The 18,099-nt window shown below is 60.7% G+C and overlaps 1 protein-coding gene across 1 annotated transcript in view; it reads right to left on the bottom strand.

The window, feature by feature from the left end:
• Nucleotides 1–6,264: 6,264 nt before the first annotated feature.
• The window catches only part of LYL1 (LYL1 basic helix-loop-helix family member), a 22,708-nt gene continuing 10,873 nt past the window's right edge, over nt 6,265–18,099 (bottom strand). The window contains exons 2-4 of the mRNA XM_054012841.1: nt 9,288–9,705; nt 8,812–8,903; nt 6,265–7,163 (exon numbers count right to left, since the gene is read on the bottom strand). Coding sequence (XP_053868816.1) covers nt 6,796–7,163; nt 8,812–8,903; nt 9,288–9,705 — 878 coding nt within the window. The 3' untranslated portion in view covers nt 6,265–6,795. The remainder of the gene's footprint in view (nt 7,164–8,811; nt 8,904–9,287; nt 9,706–18,099) is intronic.

Below are 18,099 nucleotides of genomic sequence, written 5' to 3'. Positions count from 1 at the left end.
GACTAGCTGGTGCTGGGGCCCCCCCAGGCCGTGCACAGAGCAGGCACTGCCGTGCCCTCCATCCCCATGTATGTCACTGGCTTGGACCCGAACTCTCTGGGGCCTGCCTGTCAGCCCAATCTCCACTGCCCTGGTGCTAATCTGGAGTCACTCCGGATGGGTCATTCTGGATTTACACCTGGGCAGCTGAGCGCAGAATCCAGTTCCTGGCCCCCGTCCATAGCCCTTGTTCTCAAGCAGAGCCCAAGCGCTGGGCTTGGACGGGCTGACTCCAGCCTGGGGCCAGACCTTTAGCGGGTGTAAAGCCTGAGGGAGACACCAGATGAGTGACACCCATTGACACCACTGGGACCTGGGCCCCCTCCCGCACGCTGTCGCCCCATCACGTAAAGGCGGCCTGACGCCTTCCCTTTGAACTGCTCCGGGATGGGGCAGGAAGCTCGCTGGGAAACCCCACAGGAACGCCTCTGGCTGGCCCCTCCCAGGCCTTCCCGGAGAGACACTGAGCTTGTCCTTATGTGCCACTCTTAAACCCATCCGGTGCCAGGGGGGCTCGGCGGGATTGGGGGAGCAGGAAGTCCTAGCCCTGGGTCTTTGCAAATATGAATCGACGTTACCGCAAGCTATGTCCCCGGGAGCCGCTCAGAGCGGCCCTGTGGCTTTGGGCAGCGTTCTCCCGGGCGGGACAGACAAAGGCAGGGGCCGGGTTGTTCTCGGAGGCCGAACGTTTGACAGGAACGAGAATTCAGGGTGTCTCGGCTCCAGCCTTGGAACTGTTCGGCTGCCTCCAGCCGAGCGAGTCCGTAAGATCAGGGCTTTCGAGGCCGGGCCCGAATTTAAAAACCCTGGCGGTTCGTATCGGTCAAGGCCCCAATTCAGCGCTGCACTAAAGCACACGCTTAACGCTCATGGAGTGTGTCTACACTGCAAAAAAAGCCCGCTGGAGCCCGGTTGTCTGCCCTGCTGTTTGTAGCTTGGTGGGTCGAGCCCGAGGGGCAGGAGCCGGGCTCCGAGACTAGCTGCTGGGGGGCTTTTCCCAGCGTAGCCAGGCCCCTATCACGGCACGTCTGACAGAGGAACTAACCCGGGGTTTAGCGGGATACGTTCAGAAGCCAGAGGTGAGCAGGGGTGGCTGCAGCAGAACAAGACTCTCTCGAGAATGTGTTTAAAAAATGGAAAAAAAAAAACTTTTTAAAAAAGCTACAAATATATATATAGGGGGCGAAAACTGAACAAATGTTGTTTTCTTGGAGCCAGTGCAATGACTTGCATAGTTTTAATATCTTTGTATGTTAAAGATTGTTAAGCAGAAGAAAAAAAATCTATTTTTCTTGAGATGTCCTGTTCCCGGGGACTCTAAATACACAGGGGAGAGAAAACCCAACCTTTGTAAGTATGGGAAATTCTTTTTTTTTTTTTCCTGTTTATTTTTTCATTCGTTTATTAATTTTTTTTTTTTGCCTTTTTCTCGTTTCTATTATTTTTGGGGGGAGGCTGAAGGGAAGGTTTTTTCAAGCAAAAAAGAAAAGAAATATATATATCGGTTCAAAAACCGCAGAGAGAAAAAATGTAAAAAACCTTAAGTGAAGACACAAGGACGGCGAGAAAAGAAAATGATGAAAAAAACTCATAAAAAAAGAAAATTAACAAAAAAATTATATATAAAACCACAAACCCTGGTGCTTTTTACAATATAAAGGACATTAAAAAACTCTATTATACATAGTTTATGAACCAATTAATTGTTATCATAAAGCACATTTTAGGAAACATACATTATCCTTTCTTTATGTTTAACTGAAAGGGGCAGGACGGACTGCGGTTATCAGAGGCATCCGGCTTTTGCTGATCTTACTGGGGGGGCAAGCGAGAGAAGTGGGGGGGGGCTGCCTTGGCCAAGGGGTCCCCCCAGCTGGGTGTCACCCCTCCCACGTTGATGGGTTGAATCCCTTAGTGCTGATTCCCCCCCGCCCCCTGCCTTGGTCCCCGGAGAAACTTCAGTTGGAATTAGGCCCGGCTCCCCCTTGCCCCCCTCTGCCCCCCACCCCCATGGAGGATTTTTCTTTGGAGCCAAAAGCCAACTTTGATCTCACCAGCATTTTGTCGTGGAGCCTTTTTCAGAAAGTTGGTCGCGTTCCCCCTTTTTCTGTTCTCCGGGGTGGGGTGGAGGGGACCCCTCCCTTTCCCCGATGGATGGGGGGGGAGACACCTGGGCTTGGAGGTGGAGCCCCCTTCCCATCCCCCCAGTGACAGAGCAGTGCTGTTGGAGGAAGGACCCTTTGGTTCAGGAAGGGCCAAGCCTTGCCCACGCCTTACCCGCCCGCACTGCCTGGCAGCCAACGTGCCTTCACCCCCTTGCTGGCCCGGACGGATGGGGGGGCGGCGCTGCTCCGCCGCCCCCCTCAGCCGTGCCCCCAGCGCCACACGGCCACGCAAAGCAATAAACACCCCAGTTGCCACCGACAGATAAAAGATGCCAATCGCCCGGGGGGGGGTTCAATGGGGTCCAAACTGGATCCTGTCCCCCCCTCCATGGAATCACGGGGCCCAATCCGGATCCTGCCCCGCCAAATCCCAGGGCCCAATCCGGATCCCATCCTCCTCCTCCCGCCCCCTCCCGGATTGCGGGTCCTGACCCCTCTCACCCTAAGAGCTGGGAGGGCCCAATCCAGATCCTGTCCCCCACCCCGCACCCCAAAACCGCCAGGGGAAGAAGCCGAGGTGGACATTTTCCAAAGTGGCTTCTGATCTTCGGTTTGGTCTCCGTCTTCTCCCCCTCCCCGCGCCCCCATCCTTCCCCTTTGGAAACCGGGCGTCTCAACCTGGGACCCTGGATGGGGGCAACACCCCCCCCTCCAAAAAAATAAAAACGAGCGCCCCACTCCGAAGCAGGCCGCTGAGTGCATGCTCCCCCTTTGCTAGGCCAGGGTCAGCCCTTTCCACACACACACACCCCATGCTACTTCCGAGGGGTTCGCCCACCGCAAACCCCCCCCCCCCCCCACTGCCTCTCGCTCTAGGACCCCCCTTAGGCTGCGTCGCAACGAGCCGGCTGCTCCCGCCCATCCGTCTCTGCCCCTTCCAACAAGTTTCTTCGTAGGGTAAGAAACGCAGTATATCGAGTACAGTACAGTATATATATATAGTACTAATGGCCTTCAGTGTGCTTCTGTCTCCGTCCCCTCGGCGTGTCCCTCCGTGTCCCCCCCCGCTCGCTCTAGCTCGCCGCCCCTTCTCCGCCTTTGCGAATAAAGCGTAGTTCTTCGTCCGGTCGCGTCCCTTCGCGTCCCCGCCACGTCGTAGCCGAGTGCCGGCTAGCCAGCCGCCCCGCGCACGTCAGCATCGCTTCCCCCACCCAAAAAAGGCGTTTCAAAAAAAAAAAGCGACAAAAACGACAACAAAAAAAGACAAAAAAAATGATAAATAATAAAATGCAAAACCTGTTATACCCGGTAACCAGGCCCGATCGTTTTTCCTTCTGCCCGAGCGCGCGGTCGATGGTGGGTCCAGCCCGCGGGGGCCGGGACCCTCGCCCAGGAGGTTACGAAAACAGCAACAGGAGGGAGGGGAACAAAAAAATCAAACTACAGACCTGGTTCCCCTCCCCCCACGTGCTCCCCAACCCTGCGGGTCCCTCCCCAGTGTGGAATTGGGTACATTGGGGGGGCACAAGGGGCTGGAGTGGCTGGCAGGGGTGTTCTGTCTGCGCACACACATACACCCCGGTTTGCCAAAGGGACTCGGTGCCCCCGGTCTCTGGCTTTCCGCCCCCCAAGCTGACAAGGCCGAGGGGGCTGGAACAATGTGTACAGTGGGGTGCTTAGAGCCCCCCCCAGTTCCAGCATCGCTGGCCAAGGCGAACCCCACACGCTGGCGGCTGCAGGCAGCGTCTGGGCCTGATCATGTTCCTGTGACGCGCACCGTGGTGGGGCTGCGCCGTGGGCTGCCTGGAGGCTGGTGCTGGCTCTGCACTGAGCAGCCAGGGGCCCTTGGGGCCATCCTGGCCCTGTGTGGTGCCTCAGTTTCCCCTCTGGCCCTTCAGCGAGTTAGATTGTGAGCTCTTTGGGGCAGGGCCTGGCTCTCGCTCTGTGCAGCGCCCGGCACAACGGGGGCCACTCAGCAGGGGTCACTAGCCACCGCCACCATGTGCCGGGCCCTGGGCCTGGATTTCCACACGGGCACAAGCAGTTGTGGGGTCAGAGCTGAGCTGGCGTCTGGGGTGAAATCTGGCTCCACTGACACACGTGGAAAAGCCACCTCCAGCGTCCGGGGTGCCCAGGCGTTGGCCCCACCCCACACAGGACAACCTTGGGGGGGGGCTGGAGGAATCTGACCCCCCCACTGCCCCCGCAGTGTTCAGCAGACGCCTGCCTCCAGCCCTGTCGCCCAGTTGAGGAAAGTGCCTTAAAAACCCACCACGAGAACCAAACCTGGGTGATGGACTATGGACCCCTTCAGTCCTGAGCCCGGCCCCCCAGCCCACGGCTCGGGCGCTGACTCTGCCCTGCCAGCGGGGGCACTGCTGAGACCCCCACAGCCGGGGGAACCCAAGTGCCCGGTTGTGGGTCCAGAGGGAGGGGCTGGTGATGGGACCCAGAGACCAGCCTCCCCCCCCCCCCCCCCCAGGTGTTACACGCCTGGTCAGTTCCAGTCTGTTCCATCGGGAACCTTCCTAGGGGCTTGAATGACTGTCCAACCCGCCCGCCTGGCTTCTTTCCATCGGGGGGGGGGCTTAGCCTGAGACACACACACCCCCCCGCTCTAACCCACCAGCCCCCACTCCCCTCCCAGAGCTGGGGAGAGAACCCAGGAGTCCTGGCTCCTGCCCCCCGCTGCCAGCTCTGACCACTAGCCCCCTTCCTGCCCTTACTGTAGCCAGTTGGCTCAGACCTCCTGTGTTCACCTCTGACCCCCCCCCCCCCCCCAGGCAGCAGCTCCTTACAAGGGAGACCCAGAGGCGGAGGGGGGGGGGCTGAGGGGCTAAACTCTGGGTGGCGGGAGGGACGCACAGGCTGTTCCATGGGGGGGGGCTGATCCAGTGGGGTACCCCCTCCCCCCCGGGCATCAATGGGGGGGCACTTGGTCACTGTTCCTCACCCAGCAGCTCCTGACCCCCATCCCCCACCTCGTGCCTGCGTCTCACCCCCCCGTCACCCCCAGCTGTGCCCCCCCCCCCAGGAAGCAGGCCAGGGCTCTGGGGCTGACTCAGCACCAACCACCCCCTGCGGCCAGGACCCCCCCAGCCCAACGGCACCAGGTGGAGCAACGGCTCCGCTACCGCAGGGCGGCCCTGCCGGGAATGGCGGGGGGGGGGCTGCAGCCCTCCAGGGTCCCCCCCCCCAGCCCTGCCGGTGCCCCTCACCCACAGCCCCCTGCTAGCCCAGCCCTGCCCCCCCCAGCCCTGCCGGTGCCCCTCACCCACAGCCCCCTGCTAGCCCAGCCCTGCCCCCCCCAGCCCTGCCGGTGCCCCTCACCCACAGCCCCCTGCTAGCCCAGCCCTGCCCCCCCCCAGCTCTGCCAGTGCCCCTCACCCACAGCCCCCTGCTAGCCCAGCCCTGTCCCCCCCCAGCCCTGCCGGTGCCCCTCACTCCCGACCTGCAGCCCCCTCCTAGCCCAGCCCTGGGCGCCCCCCCACCCAGCTCTGCCGGTGCCCCTCACTCCCGACCCGGTCTCCTTTCCCCCAGCCGGCCGGGGCAGAACCTGGGGGCTGAGCTGTTCTCAGTGGGTTTGGGGGTTCAGGGAAACCACCAGGACCCCCAATATCTGTGTGCGCCCCCCCCCCCGCACAGCGAGCTCCTGCGGGGGGGGGAGGCTGGAAGCCTGGAATCCCCCCCCCAATCTTCTCCGAGCAGCGCTGGCCTCCAGGCGGAAATCTTCATGGGCATCGCCCCCCCCCACGCTGTGCTTGGACGAGGGGGGGTCTTGGCTGGGGGGCGGCTCTCCCCATTGCTGAGTCACCCCCTCCCCTGACCTCCCAGCCCCCCCGCAGGCGCTGCGCCTGCCCAGGCCTGTGCCCCGCCCCCAACCTCTGCCCTCCCCCGACCCACTGGCCCGGGGTTCAAATTCCTGGGAGGGTCCCCCAATGGTGCCACCATGGAGCCCCCCCCGGCCATTCGTGTGACCAGGTGCTAAGACACCCCCCCAAGTCTCCCCCCTTGTGCACCCTCCCCCAAAAGGCCTTCCAGGAACCCCCAACCTCTGCCCCATGGCTCCCCCCCAACCTCTGCCCCATGGCTCCCCCCCCCCAAAAGAACAAGGCTCAGGCTCGGCTGTGCGCACTTCGTGTTTCTTTCGCGGGCCGCGTGGCTACAGCCCCGACAGGGTTAAATTAAAAACCTCCCGGCTCCCCTCCCCCCGCGCAGGGCAGGACCCCCCAGACACGGGGCGGGGGGGCACTCCAGAGCCCCGGGGGGTCTCCTACCCCGGCGCTGCTCGCTTCTGCGCCCTCTGGGCACAGGGGGGCGGGTTAGCTCCACCCACCCCCCGGTTAAAACACAGACGAGTCCACTTCAGGAGGGGGGGGGCTCTTTGCCAATGGGGGGGCATGTGGTGGGGGGGGTCTCTGGCGCTGCCCCCCTCCTTCAGCTGAGCCCCCCCGCATTTCCCACCCAGCGCCGACACGTCTCCAGGAGCAGCTGAGACCGGACGAACTTCATCGCAGCGGTGGCTCCGCCGGGGTCCCAGCCCCATTCGACACCGGGGGGCGGGCGGAATCCGGAGCCCCCCCTTGCAAAGTGGGGGGGCCACCCCCTCCCAGTCCAGAGTCACCCCCCAAATCCAGGGGGGGGGCAGTCATCACCGGGCCTCCCCGGCGGCCGCGGCCCCCAGCAGAGTCCGGCGCTCCCGTTTGATGGGGCGGGGGGCGGCGGGCGGCGGCGCCGGGGGCTCGGGGCCGGGGCCGGGGGGCGAGGCGGGCTCGGCCGGGGCCGGGGCCGGGGCCGGGCCGGGGGCCGGGGCCGCCGCCTGGTCGCGCAGCAGCTGCCCCAGGAAGTTGATGTATTTCATGGCCAGGCGCAGGATCTCGTTCTTGCTGAGTTTCTTGTCGGGCGGGTGGGTCGGGATCAGCCGCCGCAGCTCGGCGAAGGCCCCGTTCACGTTCTGCTGCCGCCAGCGCTCCCGGCTGTTGGTGAACACGCGGCGGGCGACCTTGTGCGGCTGGTGCCCTGCGGGACGGAGCGGGAGAGGCCGCGCGAACCCAGCCAGATGCAGCCACCTCTGGGGGGGTGTCCAGGGACCCCCGGCCCGGCGGCGAGATGCAGCCGCCTCTGGGGTGGGGCAAGGGGGCTGTTTATCCAGGGACCCCTGGCCTGGCAGTGAGCTGCAGCCACCTCTGGGGTGGAGCAGCGGGCTATGGAACAGCCACACGTAACGCCACACTACGGTTTAAACCAGGATGTCTGAGATGGTCAAATCGTGTGTGGCCTGGGAGCCGGACGCCTGGGTTCTCTCCCTGGCTCTGGGAGGGGAGTGGGGTCTAGTGGTTAGAGGGGGAGGGGGAGCCCGGATGACTGGGTTCTCTCCCTGGCGCTGGGAGGGGAGTGGGATCTAGTGGATGGGGGGGAGGAGAAAGCCCGGACGCCTGGGTTCTCTCCCTGGCTCTGGGAGGGGAGTGGGGTCTAGTGGTTGGGGGGGGGGATCCCGGACGCCTGGGTTCTCTCCCTGGCTCTGGGAGGGGAGTAGGGTCTAGTGGTTAGAGGGGGGAGCCCGGACGCCTGGGTTCTCTCCCTGGCTCTGGGAGGGGAATGGGATCTAGTGGATGGGGGGGGGGAGCCCGGATGCCTGGGTTCTCTCCCTGGCTCTGGGAGGGGAGTGGGGTCTAGTGGTTGGGGGGGGGAGGAAGCCCGGACGCCTGGGTTCTCTCCCTGGCTCTGGGCGGGCAGTGGGGTCTAGTGCTTGGCGGGGGGGGGGAGCCCGGACGCCTGGGTTCTCTCCCTGGCTCTGGGAGGGGAGTGGGGTCTAGTGGTTGGCGGGGGGGAGCCCGGACGCCTGGGTTCTCTCCCTGGCTCTGGGAGGGGAGTGGGATCTAGTGGATGGGGGGGAGGAGAAAGCCCGGACGCCTGGGTTCTCTCCCTGGCTTTGGGAGGGGAGTGGGGTCTAGTGGTTAGAGGAGGGGGGGGGAGCCCAGACGCCTGGGTTCTCTCCCTGGCTCTGGGAGGGGAGTGGGATCTAGTGGATGGGGGGGAGGAGAAAGCCTGGACGCCTGGGTTCTCTCCCTGGCTTTGGGAGGGGAGTGGGGTCTAGTTGTTAGAGGAGGGGGGGAGCCCGGACGCCTGGGTTCTCTCCCTGGCTCTGGGAGGGGAGTGGGATCTAGTGGATGGGGGGGAGGAGAAAGCCCGGACGCCTGGGTTCTCTCCCTGGCTCTGGGAGGGGAGTGGGGTCTAGTGGTTAGAGGAGGGGGGGAGCCCGGACGCCTGGGTTCTCTCCCTGGCTCTGGGAGGGGAGTGGGGTCTAGTGGTTAGAGGCGGGGGAGTCCGGATGCCTGGGTTCTCTCCCTGGCGCTGGGAGGGGAGTGGGATCTAGTGGATGGGGGCGGGGGGGGAAGCCCGGACGCCTGGGTTCTCTCCCTGGCTCTGGGAGGGGAGTGGGGTCTAGTGGTTAGAGGCGGGGGAGCCCGGATGCCTGGGTTCTCTCCCTGGCGCTGGGAGGGGAGTGGGATCTAGTGGATGGGGGCGGGGGGAAGCCCGGACGCCTGGGTTCTCTCCCTGGCTCTGGGAGGGGAGTGGGGTCTAGTGGTTAGAGGTGGGGGGGGGGGAGCCCGGACACCTGGGTCCCACCCCGCCGGTTGCGGGAGGGGGAGGGGGAGGCACTCACCATCCATGAGCTCCTGCTCCAAGGGGCTGGGCCGGCGCTTGAGGCGGCTGCTGGGGAAGAGGGTGAGGGAGCCGGAGGTGCCAATGTAGACGCTGAGGAGAGGGGCAGAGACATGGGGTGAGGGGCCGGGCCAGCGGGGGCACATGGCACCCTGGGGGGGGGCGAGGTAGGGGCGGAGTCACCATGCAGCCCCGCCCCCTGTCAATCAGCCCCGCCCTGACACCCCCACCATGGCACATTAAAGCCATGCCTGGGGGGGGTGGTCACAGACCCTCAAACTGTCCCATCCCCCACCCCCAACACTGGGGCTGACTCAGGGGATGGGGGCAGGACAGGAGCCAGAGAGAGGGGTGCTGTGGGGGAGGGGTTACACCCCCCGGGCCCCTGTATGGGGGTGGGGTATTATCAGCCCTGAGACTTCTCACCCCCCAAAAAAAACCCCAGCCCCCCCCGCCCCAGCGCCCCCCAGCACTGACCTGTTGAGGAAGGGGTGGGGGTGGTACTGCGGGGGCAGGAGCGGGCTCTGCAGGCCGGCGAGCGGCATGGGGGCCGGGGGGGGCGCCGGGGGCAGGGCTGAGAGCTGCACCAGGGACGGGATGGGGTGCAGGGCCGTCAGCTCGGTGGTGGGCACGTCAGGGGGGGGCGGGCGCTTGCTGTGCCCCAGGCTGATGACGGGGACGTCGGGGGGCAGCGGGGCAGGGGTTGGGGGGGGCGGGCTCCCCTTGGGAGTGGGGGGCGAGGCAGCGGGCGGGGGGTCCGGGGGGTGGCTAGCGGGCGAGTGGCTGGCGGGGGGTGACGGGGAGGGCAGGGGGCTGCAGGGGGGCGGGGGGGTCCTCAGCTTCTCCATCATCTTCCAGGCGCGGCGCGGCACCTCCGGCTGCGGCCAGGACTCATCTGCGGAGACAACACAGGTGGAGTGAGACCGAGGCGGGGGCCCTGGTTCCTGGCCCCTCCCTGAGCCCCCCGTCCAGTACCCCCCCCCCCCGTCCCTGATGGCCTGGAGCACCCATGGGCCTGTCCAGGCCGGTATCCCTCCTCTCCCTCCAGGCCGCTCCTGATCCTATTTTTGAAGACAGGGAAACTGAGGCACGGTGCCGGGACGTGACACCGGCCAGCAGCAGAGCCAGGAATGGAACCCAGGAGTCCTGGCTCCCAGCCCCGTGTGCCGCTCAGCCTGCCGCGTTCACGTGGGGGCAACTAAACAGGCCCAGCGAGGAGCCGTAACCCCGGTGTGACCGACCCCCCGGCATTGGTGCTGCGTGCGGAAACGCCACGTTCAGTCTAGTCCGGGCCGGGTGTGACACCAGGGTTACCGGGGGGGGGGTCGGTGATACCCGGGGTTACTGGGGGGGTCGGTCACACACGGGTTACTGGGGGGGGAGGATCTACCCTGCGGACCCAGTGACCTGCCCGCGGCCAGTCTCGGGCTCCCGGGGGGGACCGGGGACGAGGCCCCGCGCTGCTCGCGAAGGCAAAGCGGCATCTCCCGGCTCCTCGCTCGGGTTTGCTCTGACCGGGGTTACCGGGGCAGGGCTGATTTCTCCGGCTTCTGCCTGGCTCGGAGCCTGCTCAGAAACCGACAGCGCGTCCGGAGTCTCCGCTAGCAACGTCACTGCCGGGCAAAGGCGTTTGGCGGATGGTAGCGATCAAAGCCCCCTTGTGCCCGGCGCTGCACAGACCCCGGCCGCGATCAGCTGTGCCAGGCTGGGGCGGGAAACGTCTGAGCCGCAGAGACAGACATGGAGGGAGCTCGGGCGGGAGAGAGAGAGAGCGAGAGACTGTGTGTGTGTTCAAGGCACTGTGTGTGTGTGTCCCTGAGGTGCTGTGACTGTGTGCACGTGTGTCCCCCCCGAAGCAGGGTGTGTGTGTCCAAGGCTGTGTGTGTGTTTCTGTGATGGAGTGTGTGCCGGTGCATGGCCCCCAAGGCTGGGTGTGTGTGTCTGAGGTTGTGTGTGTGTGTGTCCTGCCTGAGTATGTGTGTATGTGTGTGTCCCGCCAGAGTGTGTGTGTGTGTCCCCGAGGCGGTGTGTGTATGTGTGCCAGGCTGTCTGCGTGTGTGTGTGTGTCCAAGGCGGGGTGTGTGTGTGTCCCGCCTGAGGATGTGTGTGTGTCCGAGGCAGGGTGTGTGTGTGTCCGAGGCGGGGTGTGTGTGTGTCAGGCTGTGTGTGTGTGTCCCAGGCTCTGTGTGTGTGTGTCCAAGGCGGGATGTGTGTGTGTCCCGCCTGAGGATGTGTGTGTGTGTCCGAGGTCGAGGCGGGGGGTGTGTGTGTCCGAGGCGGGGTGTGTGTGTGTCAGGCTGTGTGTGTGTGTGTCCCGGGCTGTGTGTGTGTGTGTGTGTGAGGCTGTGTGTGTGTGTGTACAGCACTGGGCATTTTTCTATTTACTCTTAACTAACATTGCGGTGACTTTCCTCTGGGGGGCAGGGAAGGGGTCGTACAACGCCCACCCGCCTACCTCCATTGACAGGGCCCAGACACACATACCCAGTGCACAGACACAACGTACCGTCACACGCACGCGGTGCACACACTGCACAGACACAAACACGTGCCTCTACCGGATGGTGTCTGGAGCTGCACATGGAACTCAGCAAACAGCCGGTCACTGCACAGCCACGAGGTCAAAGCAGCGCAAGGCTGCACACGCAGGTACTCGGGGCATGGCCATCCCCGCCCGGGCCTACGGCAGGCCGCTGCCGTCTGGCTTCGCGCGGCTCACGCCCACTTCCCAAGCCGTGAACAGCAACATCACAAATCTGCTGCTACCGGGCTGGGTCTTGGGCTGGTGCGTCCCAGCTGCCGGGGTCCCCCTGAGGTGCTTTCACGTTTGTCTAGATGCGGTTTGTCCTGGTGGCCACCGTCAGACCAGCTGCCTTGCTTTAACCGGCCATAAATACAGCCTCGAGTCGCCCACACCCACGAGATGCCCGACCCAGCTCAGTTGTTCCACCAGCCACCCGACAACCACTCCGGGGTTTGACAGTGGGAACTTGGCCCCACCATTTGGCCCTGCAAACGGGCCGAACCCAGCACGGGTGGAACACACGGTACAGGTACATATGAAACTGCAGAACTACTAACCATGGTCTGTCACCCATTGCTTAAATCAGCCTCTGGACCAGATGACCAGTGGATCGCCAATGTGATGCCAACTTTTTTAAAAGGCTCCAGAGGCGAGCCTGGCAATTACAGGCCGGTAAGCCTAACGTCAGTACCAGGCAAATTGGTTGAAATGATAGTAAAGAACAGAATTAACACACAGAGAGATGAGCACAGTTTGTTGTGGAAGAGTCAACGTGGCTTTTGTAAAGGGAAATCACGCCTCACTAATCTACTAGAATTCTTTGAGAGGGGTCAACAAGCATGTGGACAAGAGGGAGCCAGTGGATACAGTGTACTTGGACCTTCAGAAAGCCCTTGACAAGGTCCCTCACCAAAGCTCTTAAGCAAAGTAAGGGGTCATGGGATAAGAGGGAAGGTTCTCTTGTGAATCCATGACTGGTTAAAAGATAGGAAACAGAAGGGTAGGAATAAATGGTCAGTTTTCAGCATGGAGAGAGGTAAAGAGCAGGGTCCCCTAAGGATCTGCACTGGGACCAGCGCTGTTTAACGTATCCATAAATGCTCTGGGGAAGGGGGTGAACAGTGAGGTGGTAAAGTTTGCAGATGATACAAAATTACTCAAGGTAGTTAAGTCCCAGGCAGACTGCGAAGAGCTACAAAAGGATCTCTCCGAACTGGGTGACTGGGCAACAGAACGGCGGATGACATTCAGTGTTGATAAGTGAAAAGTGACACATTGCAAAAGATAATCCCAACCAGCCGTACAAACGGATGGGGTCTAAATTAGATGTTACCGCTCAAGGAGGAGATTTTGGAGTCTCTGCGGATAGTTCTCTGAAAACATCCACTCCATGTGCAGGGCAGTCAAAAACAAACAAACAAACAAAAGGAACAATGTTAGGAACCACTAGGAAAGGGATAGATAATGATGAAAAGTATCTTAATGCCTCTATATAAATCCATGGTACGCCCCCCTCTTGAATACTGTGTGCAGATCTGGCTGTCCTCTCTCAATAAAGCTACGTTAGCACTGGAAAAAATACAGAGAACGGCAACAAAAACGATTAAGGGGATGAAACAGCTTCTGTATGAGGAGAGATTAAAAAGACTGGGACTGTTAATCTTAGAAAAGAGATGACTGGGGGATATGACAGAGGTCTATAAATTGTGACCCGTGTGGAGGAGGTGACTAAGGAAGTGTTATTTACCGTCACCTAACACAAGAACCAAGGGTCACCCCAATGACATGAATAGGCAGCAGGTTTAGAACAAAGATAAGGCAGGACTTCTTCATACAATGCACAGCTAACCTGTGGAACTCATTGCCAGGGGATGTTGTGAAGGCCAAAAGTATAACGGGTTCAAAAAAAGAACGAGCTATGTTCATGGGGGATAGATCCATCAATGGCTATTAGTGAAGATGGTCGGGGCCACAACCCCATGCTCTGGGTGTCCCTCGCCTCTGATGGCCAGAAGCTGAGACTGGGTGACCGGGGCTGGATCACTCTATAATTGTCCTGTTCTGTCCATTCCCTCTGGGGCACCTGGCATTGGCCACTGTTGGAAGACAGGAGAATGGGCTAGATGGACCATTGGTCTGACTCCATGTAACCGTTCTAATGTACATACATTGGCACACCCACAAACACATCCCCCCCACATACAGACACAAAAACACCCCCACACATACACCCACCCACATACTGTACAGGGATTAATCAACACCAAACTCTACTCCAGACACCACTTCCCCCGACAGCCACCACAGCAGAAGCCCAGGAAAACAGCCTGGAGTGACGCTACCCGAGCGGGGCCAGTACCCCCTGGAGTGACTCTACCCGAGCGGGGCCAGTACCCCCTGGAGTGACTCTACCCGAGCGGGGCCAGTACCCCCTGGAGTGACTCTACCCGAGCGTGCCCGGTACCCCTGGAGTGACTCTACCTTTGTGTTGCCAGTACCCTCCTGGAGTGAGTATAACCAAGCAGGGCCTGTACCCCCTGGAGTGACTCTACCCGAGTGTGCTGAGTACCTAAATGGAGTGACTCTACCAGGGCATGCCCAGTACCCCCTGGCGTGACTCCCCCTGAGTATGGCCAGTACTACCTGGAGTAACTACACCCAAGCATGTCCAGTACCCCCCGGAGTGATTCTACCTGAGCGTGCCCAGCATCTCCCTGGAGTGACTGGAGTGACTCTACCCGAGTCTGGCCAATACCCACCTCCCGGGGTGACTCCACCTGAGTGTTCCCAGTATCCCTGGAGTAACTATACCCGAGCATGCCCAGTACCCCCTCATGGAGTGACTCTACCCGATCATGCCCAGTACTCCCTGGAGTGACTTTACCAGAGTGTGCCCAGTACCCCTGGAGTAACTATACCCAAGCGTGCTCAGTACCCACTGGAGTGACTATACCCGAGCCTGCCCAGTACGACCTTGCAGTGATTGTACCCAAGCGTGCCCAGTACCCCCCTATAGTAACTATACCAGAGCGTGTCCACTACCCCCCCTGGAGTCACTATACCCGAGTGTGTCCAGTACCCTCCCCGGAGTGATTCTACCTGAGTGTGACCAGTACCCCCCTGGAGTGACTATATCTACGCGTGCACAATACACACCTGGAGTGACTACACTGGAGCATGGCCAGTACCCCTATAGTAACTATACTCGAGCATGGCCAATACCCCCTGGAGTGACTCGACCTGAGTGTGGCTAGTACCCCTTAGAGTGATTATACCTGAGCATGTCCAGTACCCCCTGGAGTAACTATACCCGAGTGTAACCAGTTCCTCCCTGGAGTGACTCTACCCGAGCGTGCCCAGTACCCCCTGGGGTGACTCTACCCGAGCGTGCCCAGTACCCCCTGGAGTGACTCTACCCGAGCGTGCCCGGTACCCCCTGGGGTGACTCTACCCGAGCGTGCCCGGTACCCCCTGGGGTGACTCTACCCGAGCGTGCCCGGTACCCCCTGGGGTGACTCTATCCGAGCGGGGCCAGTACCCCTGGAGTGACTCTATCCGAGCGTGCCCAGTACCCCCTGGAGTGACTCTATCCGAGCGTGCCCCGTACCCCTGGAGTGACTCTACCCGAGCGTGCCCCGTACCTCTGGAGTGACTCTACCGGAGCGTGCCCAGTACCCCTGGAGTGACTCTACCCGAGCGTGCCCCGTACCCCCTGGGGTGACTCTACCTGAGCGTTCCCACTACACCCTGGAGTGACTCTACCCAAGCGTGCCCGGTACCCCCTGGAGTGACTCTACCTGAGCGTTCCCACTACACCCTGGAGTGACTCTACCCAAGCGTGCCCAGTACCCCCTGGAGTGACTCTACCCGAGCGTGCCCAGTACCCCCTGGAGTGACTCTACCCGAGCGTGCCCAGTACCCCCTGGAGTGACTCTACCCGAGCGTGCCCAGTACCCCCTGGAGTGACTCTACCCGAGCGTGCCCGGTACCCCCTGGAGTGACTCTACCCAAGCGTGCCCAGTACTCCCTGGAGTGACTCTACCCGTGCGTGCCCCGTACCCCCTGGAGTGACTCTACCCGAGCGTGCCCCGTACCCCCTGGAGTGACTCTACCCGAGCACATTTTAGTACCTTTTCTGGAATAACTCTCATCAGTTCTAGCCTGGAGTGACTATCCCTGGCTATCCTCCAGGGACACCATCCTGGCCTATCAGGCTCCTCGCACAGAGACTGGGGATTCCTGGTCCCATTCTCGTACCCATCCTGCTGGCCCCTGGTTTTCCCCAGGAAGTGGCCCCGTGAAGCCCGGCCACCCCCCCTCTGGGCTGTCTGGGTGACTGGAGTCTGATCAGTGAGGAGCAGGTGGCTCCAGTGAGCTGCTTCCTCCTGGGGAGGTGACGAACCTTGTCAGCAATGGCACCCCCAGCGTCCCTGGGCACAGAGGGGGGAAGGAACTTCGTATCACACAGTAAGGCCAGGACAGAGGCACAGAATCATGGAATCTCAGGGTTGGAAGGGACCTCAGGAGGTATCTAGTCCAACCCGCTGCTCAAAGCAGGACCAATCCCCAACTAAATCATCCTAGCCAGGGCTTTGTCAGGCCTGACCTTAAAAACCTCTAAGGAAGGAGATTCCACCACCTCCCTAGGGAACCCATTCCAGTGCTTCACCACCCTCCTAGTGAAATAGTTTTTCCTAATATCCAACCTGGACCTCCCCCATTGCAACTTGAGACCATTGCTCCTTGTTCTGTCATCTGCCACCACTGAGAACAGCCAAGCTCCGTCCTCTTTGGAACCCCCCTTCAGGTAGTTGAAGGTGGATATCAAATCCCTCCTCACTCTTCTCTTCTGCAGACTAAACAATCCCAGTTCCCTAAGCCTCTTCTCGTAAGTCATGTGCCCCAGCCCCACGATCATTTTCACTGCTCCCCCCACCAGCTCTGCCCTCCTAGACCCTACCCCACCCCCAGAGCTGGGGCTAGAATCCAGGAGTCCTGATTCCCAGCCCTCCCTGCTCTAACCAGTAGATCCCACTGCTCTCCCAGAGCTGGGGATAGAACCCAGGAGGCCTGACTAGGCCCCTGGGACGCCTGGCTCCACTCCCTTCTGTCTCAGCGCAGAGACCTGAGGCTGGAGGAGCCCTTGAGAGCTCATCAAGTCCATCCCCCTGCGCTGAGGCAAAAGCAAATCTAGACCATTTCTGCCAGGTGCATGTCCAACCTGTTCTTAAAACCCTCCGTGACGGGGATCCCACAGCCTCCCCTGCTCGCCCGGTCCGGAGCTGAATTCCCCCGAGAACTAGAAAGTTTCCCCCTAATCTCTGATCTGCATCTCCCCTGCTGCAGATGAAGTCCATTGCTTCTTGTCCTACTTCTGTGGCCATGGAGAACAATTGGTCCCCGTCCTCTCCCGTATAACATATTTGAGGACTGTTCTCAGGTCCCCGCGCAGTCGACTTTTCTCACGATTAAACACGCCCCGGTTTTTTAGCCTTTCCTCAGCCATCAGGTTTTCTAAACCTTTGATCATGTTCGTTGCCCTCCTCTGGACTGTCCTGTTTGTCCCCATCTTTCCTGAAGTCCGGCGCCCATGTCACCTTTGACCTCACGCAAACCATGTTGTGGCAAAGGGGCTAAGTGGCCACTTTGAATCCTGTGCTTGGCATGGGCAGCGCCTAGTACCACGCGACACCTAATAAACACGGCCCTACCAAATTCACGCGCCATAGTTTGTACAGTTCATGATCACAGTATTTTAAAACTCTTGAATTTCACGGTGCCAGCTAGTTCAATCTGAAATGTCACGGGGGTGTCACAAAGCATGACTATGTATTTCAAAATGGCAACATATATACATGCAAAGTCAGCGTTTCTCAAACGGGGGCCCCGACCCGAAAGGCGGTCGCAGGACTAGTAGGAGCGGTCGCAGTATTGCCATCCTTACTTCTGTGCTGCTGCTGGCCGCGACGCTGCCTTCGGAGCTGGGCTCCCAGCCATCAGCCGCCGCTCTCCCGCCGCCCAGCTCTGAAGGCAGCACAGAAGTAAGGGTGGCAATCCCGTGACCGCCCCCCAGAGTAGCCTTGTGACCCCTCTTTTGGGTTGGGACCCCCCAGCTTGAGAAATGCTGCCTGTAGTATAGGGTAAAAGTACACAAAAGAGCAGATTTCCTGGGGGAAAGCAGATTTCACAGTTTGTGATGTGCCATGAATTTGGTAGCGCCCTACTAATAAATAATGTACCGCCCCCAGCACAGCGGGGCCGCGTGCCAGGCCTGGGGCCCCTAGGTGCTACCATAAAACACCTAATAAATAATCTCAGCCCCAATAGGCCAAGTGACTGAACAAATAACATTGATTTCTAAAGAATAAAATACAATCCAACACCCGCTCCTCCTCTGATCTGCCCTTGCAGGGCCTGCCAAGGGTTCATTTCCACGGCCCATTGCCCCTGACGCACTCCCCAACACATATTGCCCTCTCTAGTTGCATCCTCTGGCCTCGTGGTATTTCTCAAAGGGAAGGCGACTGAAATCAGCAAAAGAGAGAAAAAGAAAAAAAAAAACAAGGCTCCGTTTCATGTGGCTTGACACCATCTTTTGTCTGGGCGGCGGGGCGATGAAAACGCAGCGAAATAGAGGAAATGGTTTTGAAAATGCCTTTCCAAATCGATGCAATCTGAGGCAACGTCCAACCCGATTTGTTTACCGCCCCCGCCACCGAACAAAACCCAGAATAAGAGCTTGTTTTACACCAAAACAATTTACAC

This window comes from Malaclemys terrapin, chromosome 23, assembly GCF_027887155.1.
Source record: "Malaclemys terrapin pileata isolate rMalTer1 chromosome 23, rMalTer1.hap1, whole genome shotgun sequence".
NCBI classification, from domain to species: Eukaryota; Metazoa; Chordata; order Testudines; family Emydidae; genus Malaclemys; species Malaclemys terrapin.
This window is presented reverse-complemented; position numbering and strand designations above follow the sequence as displayed.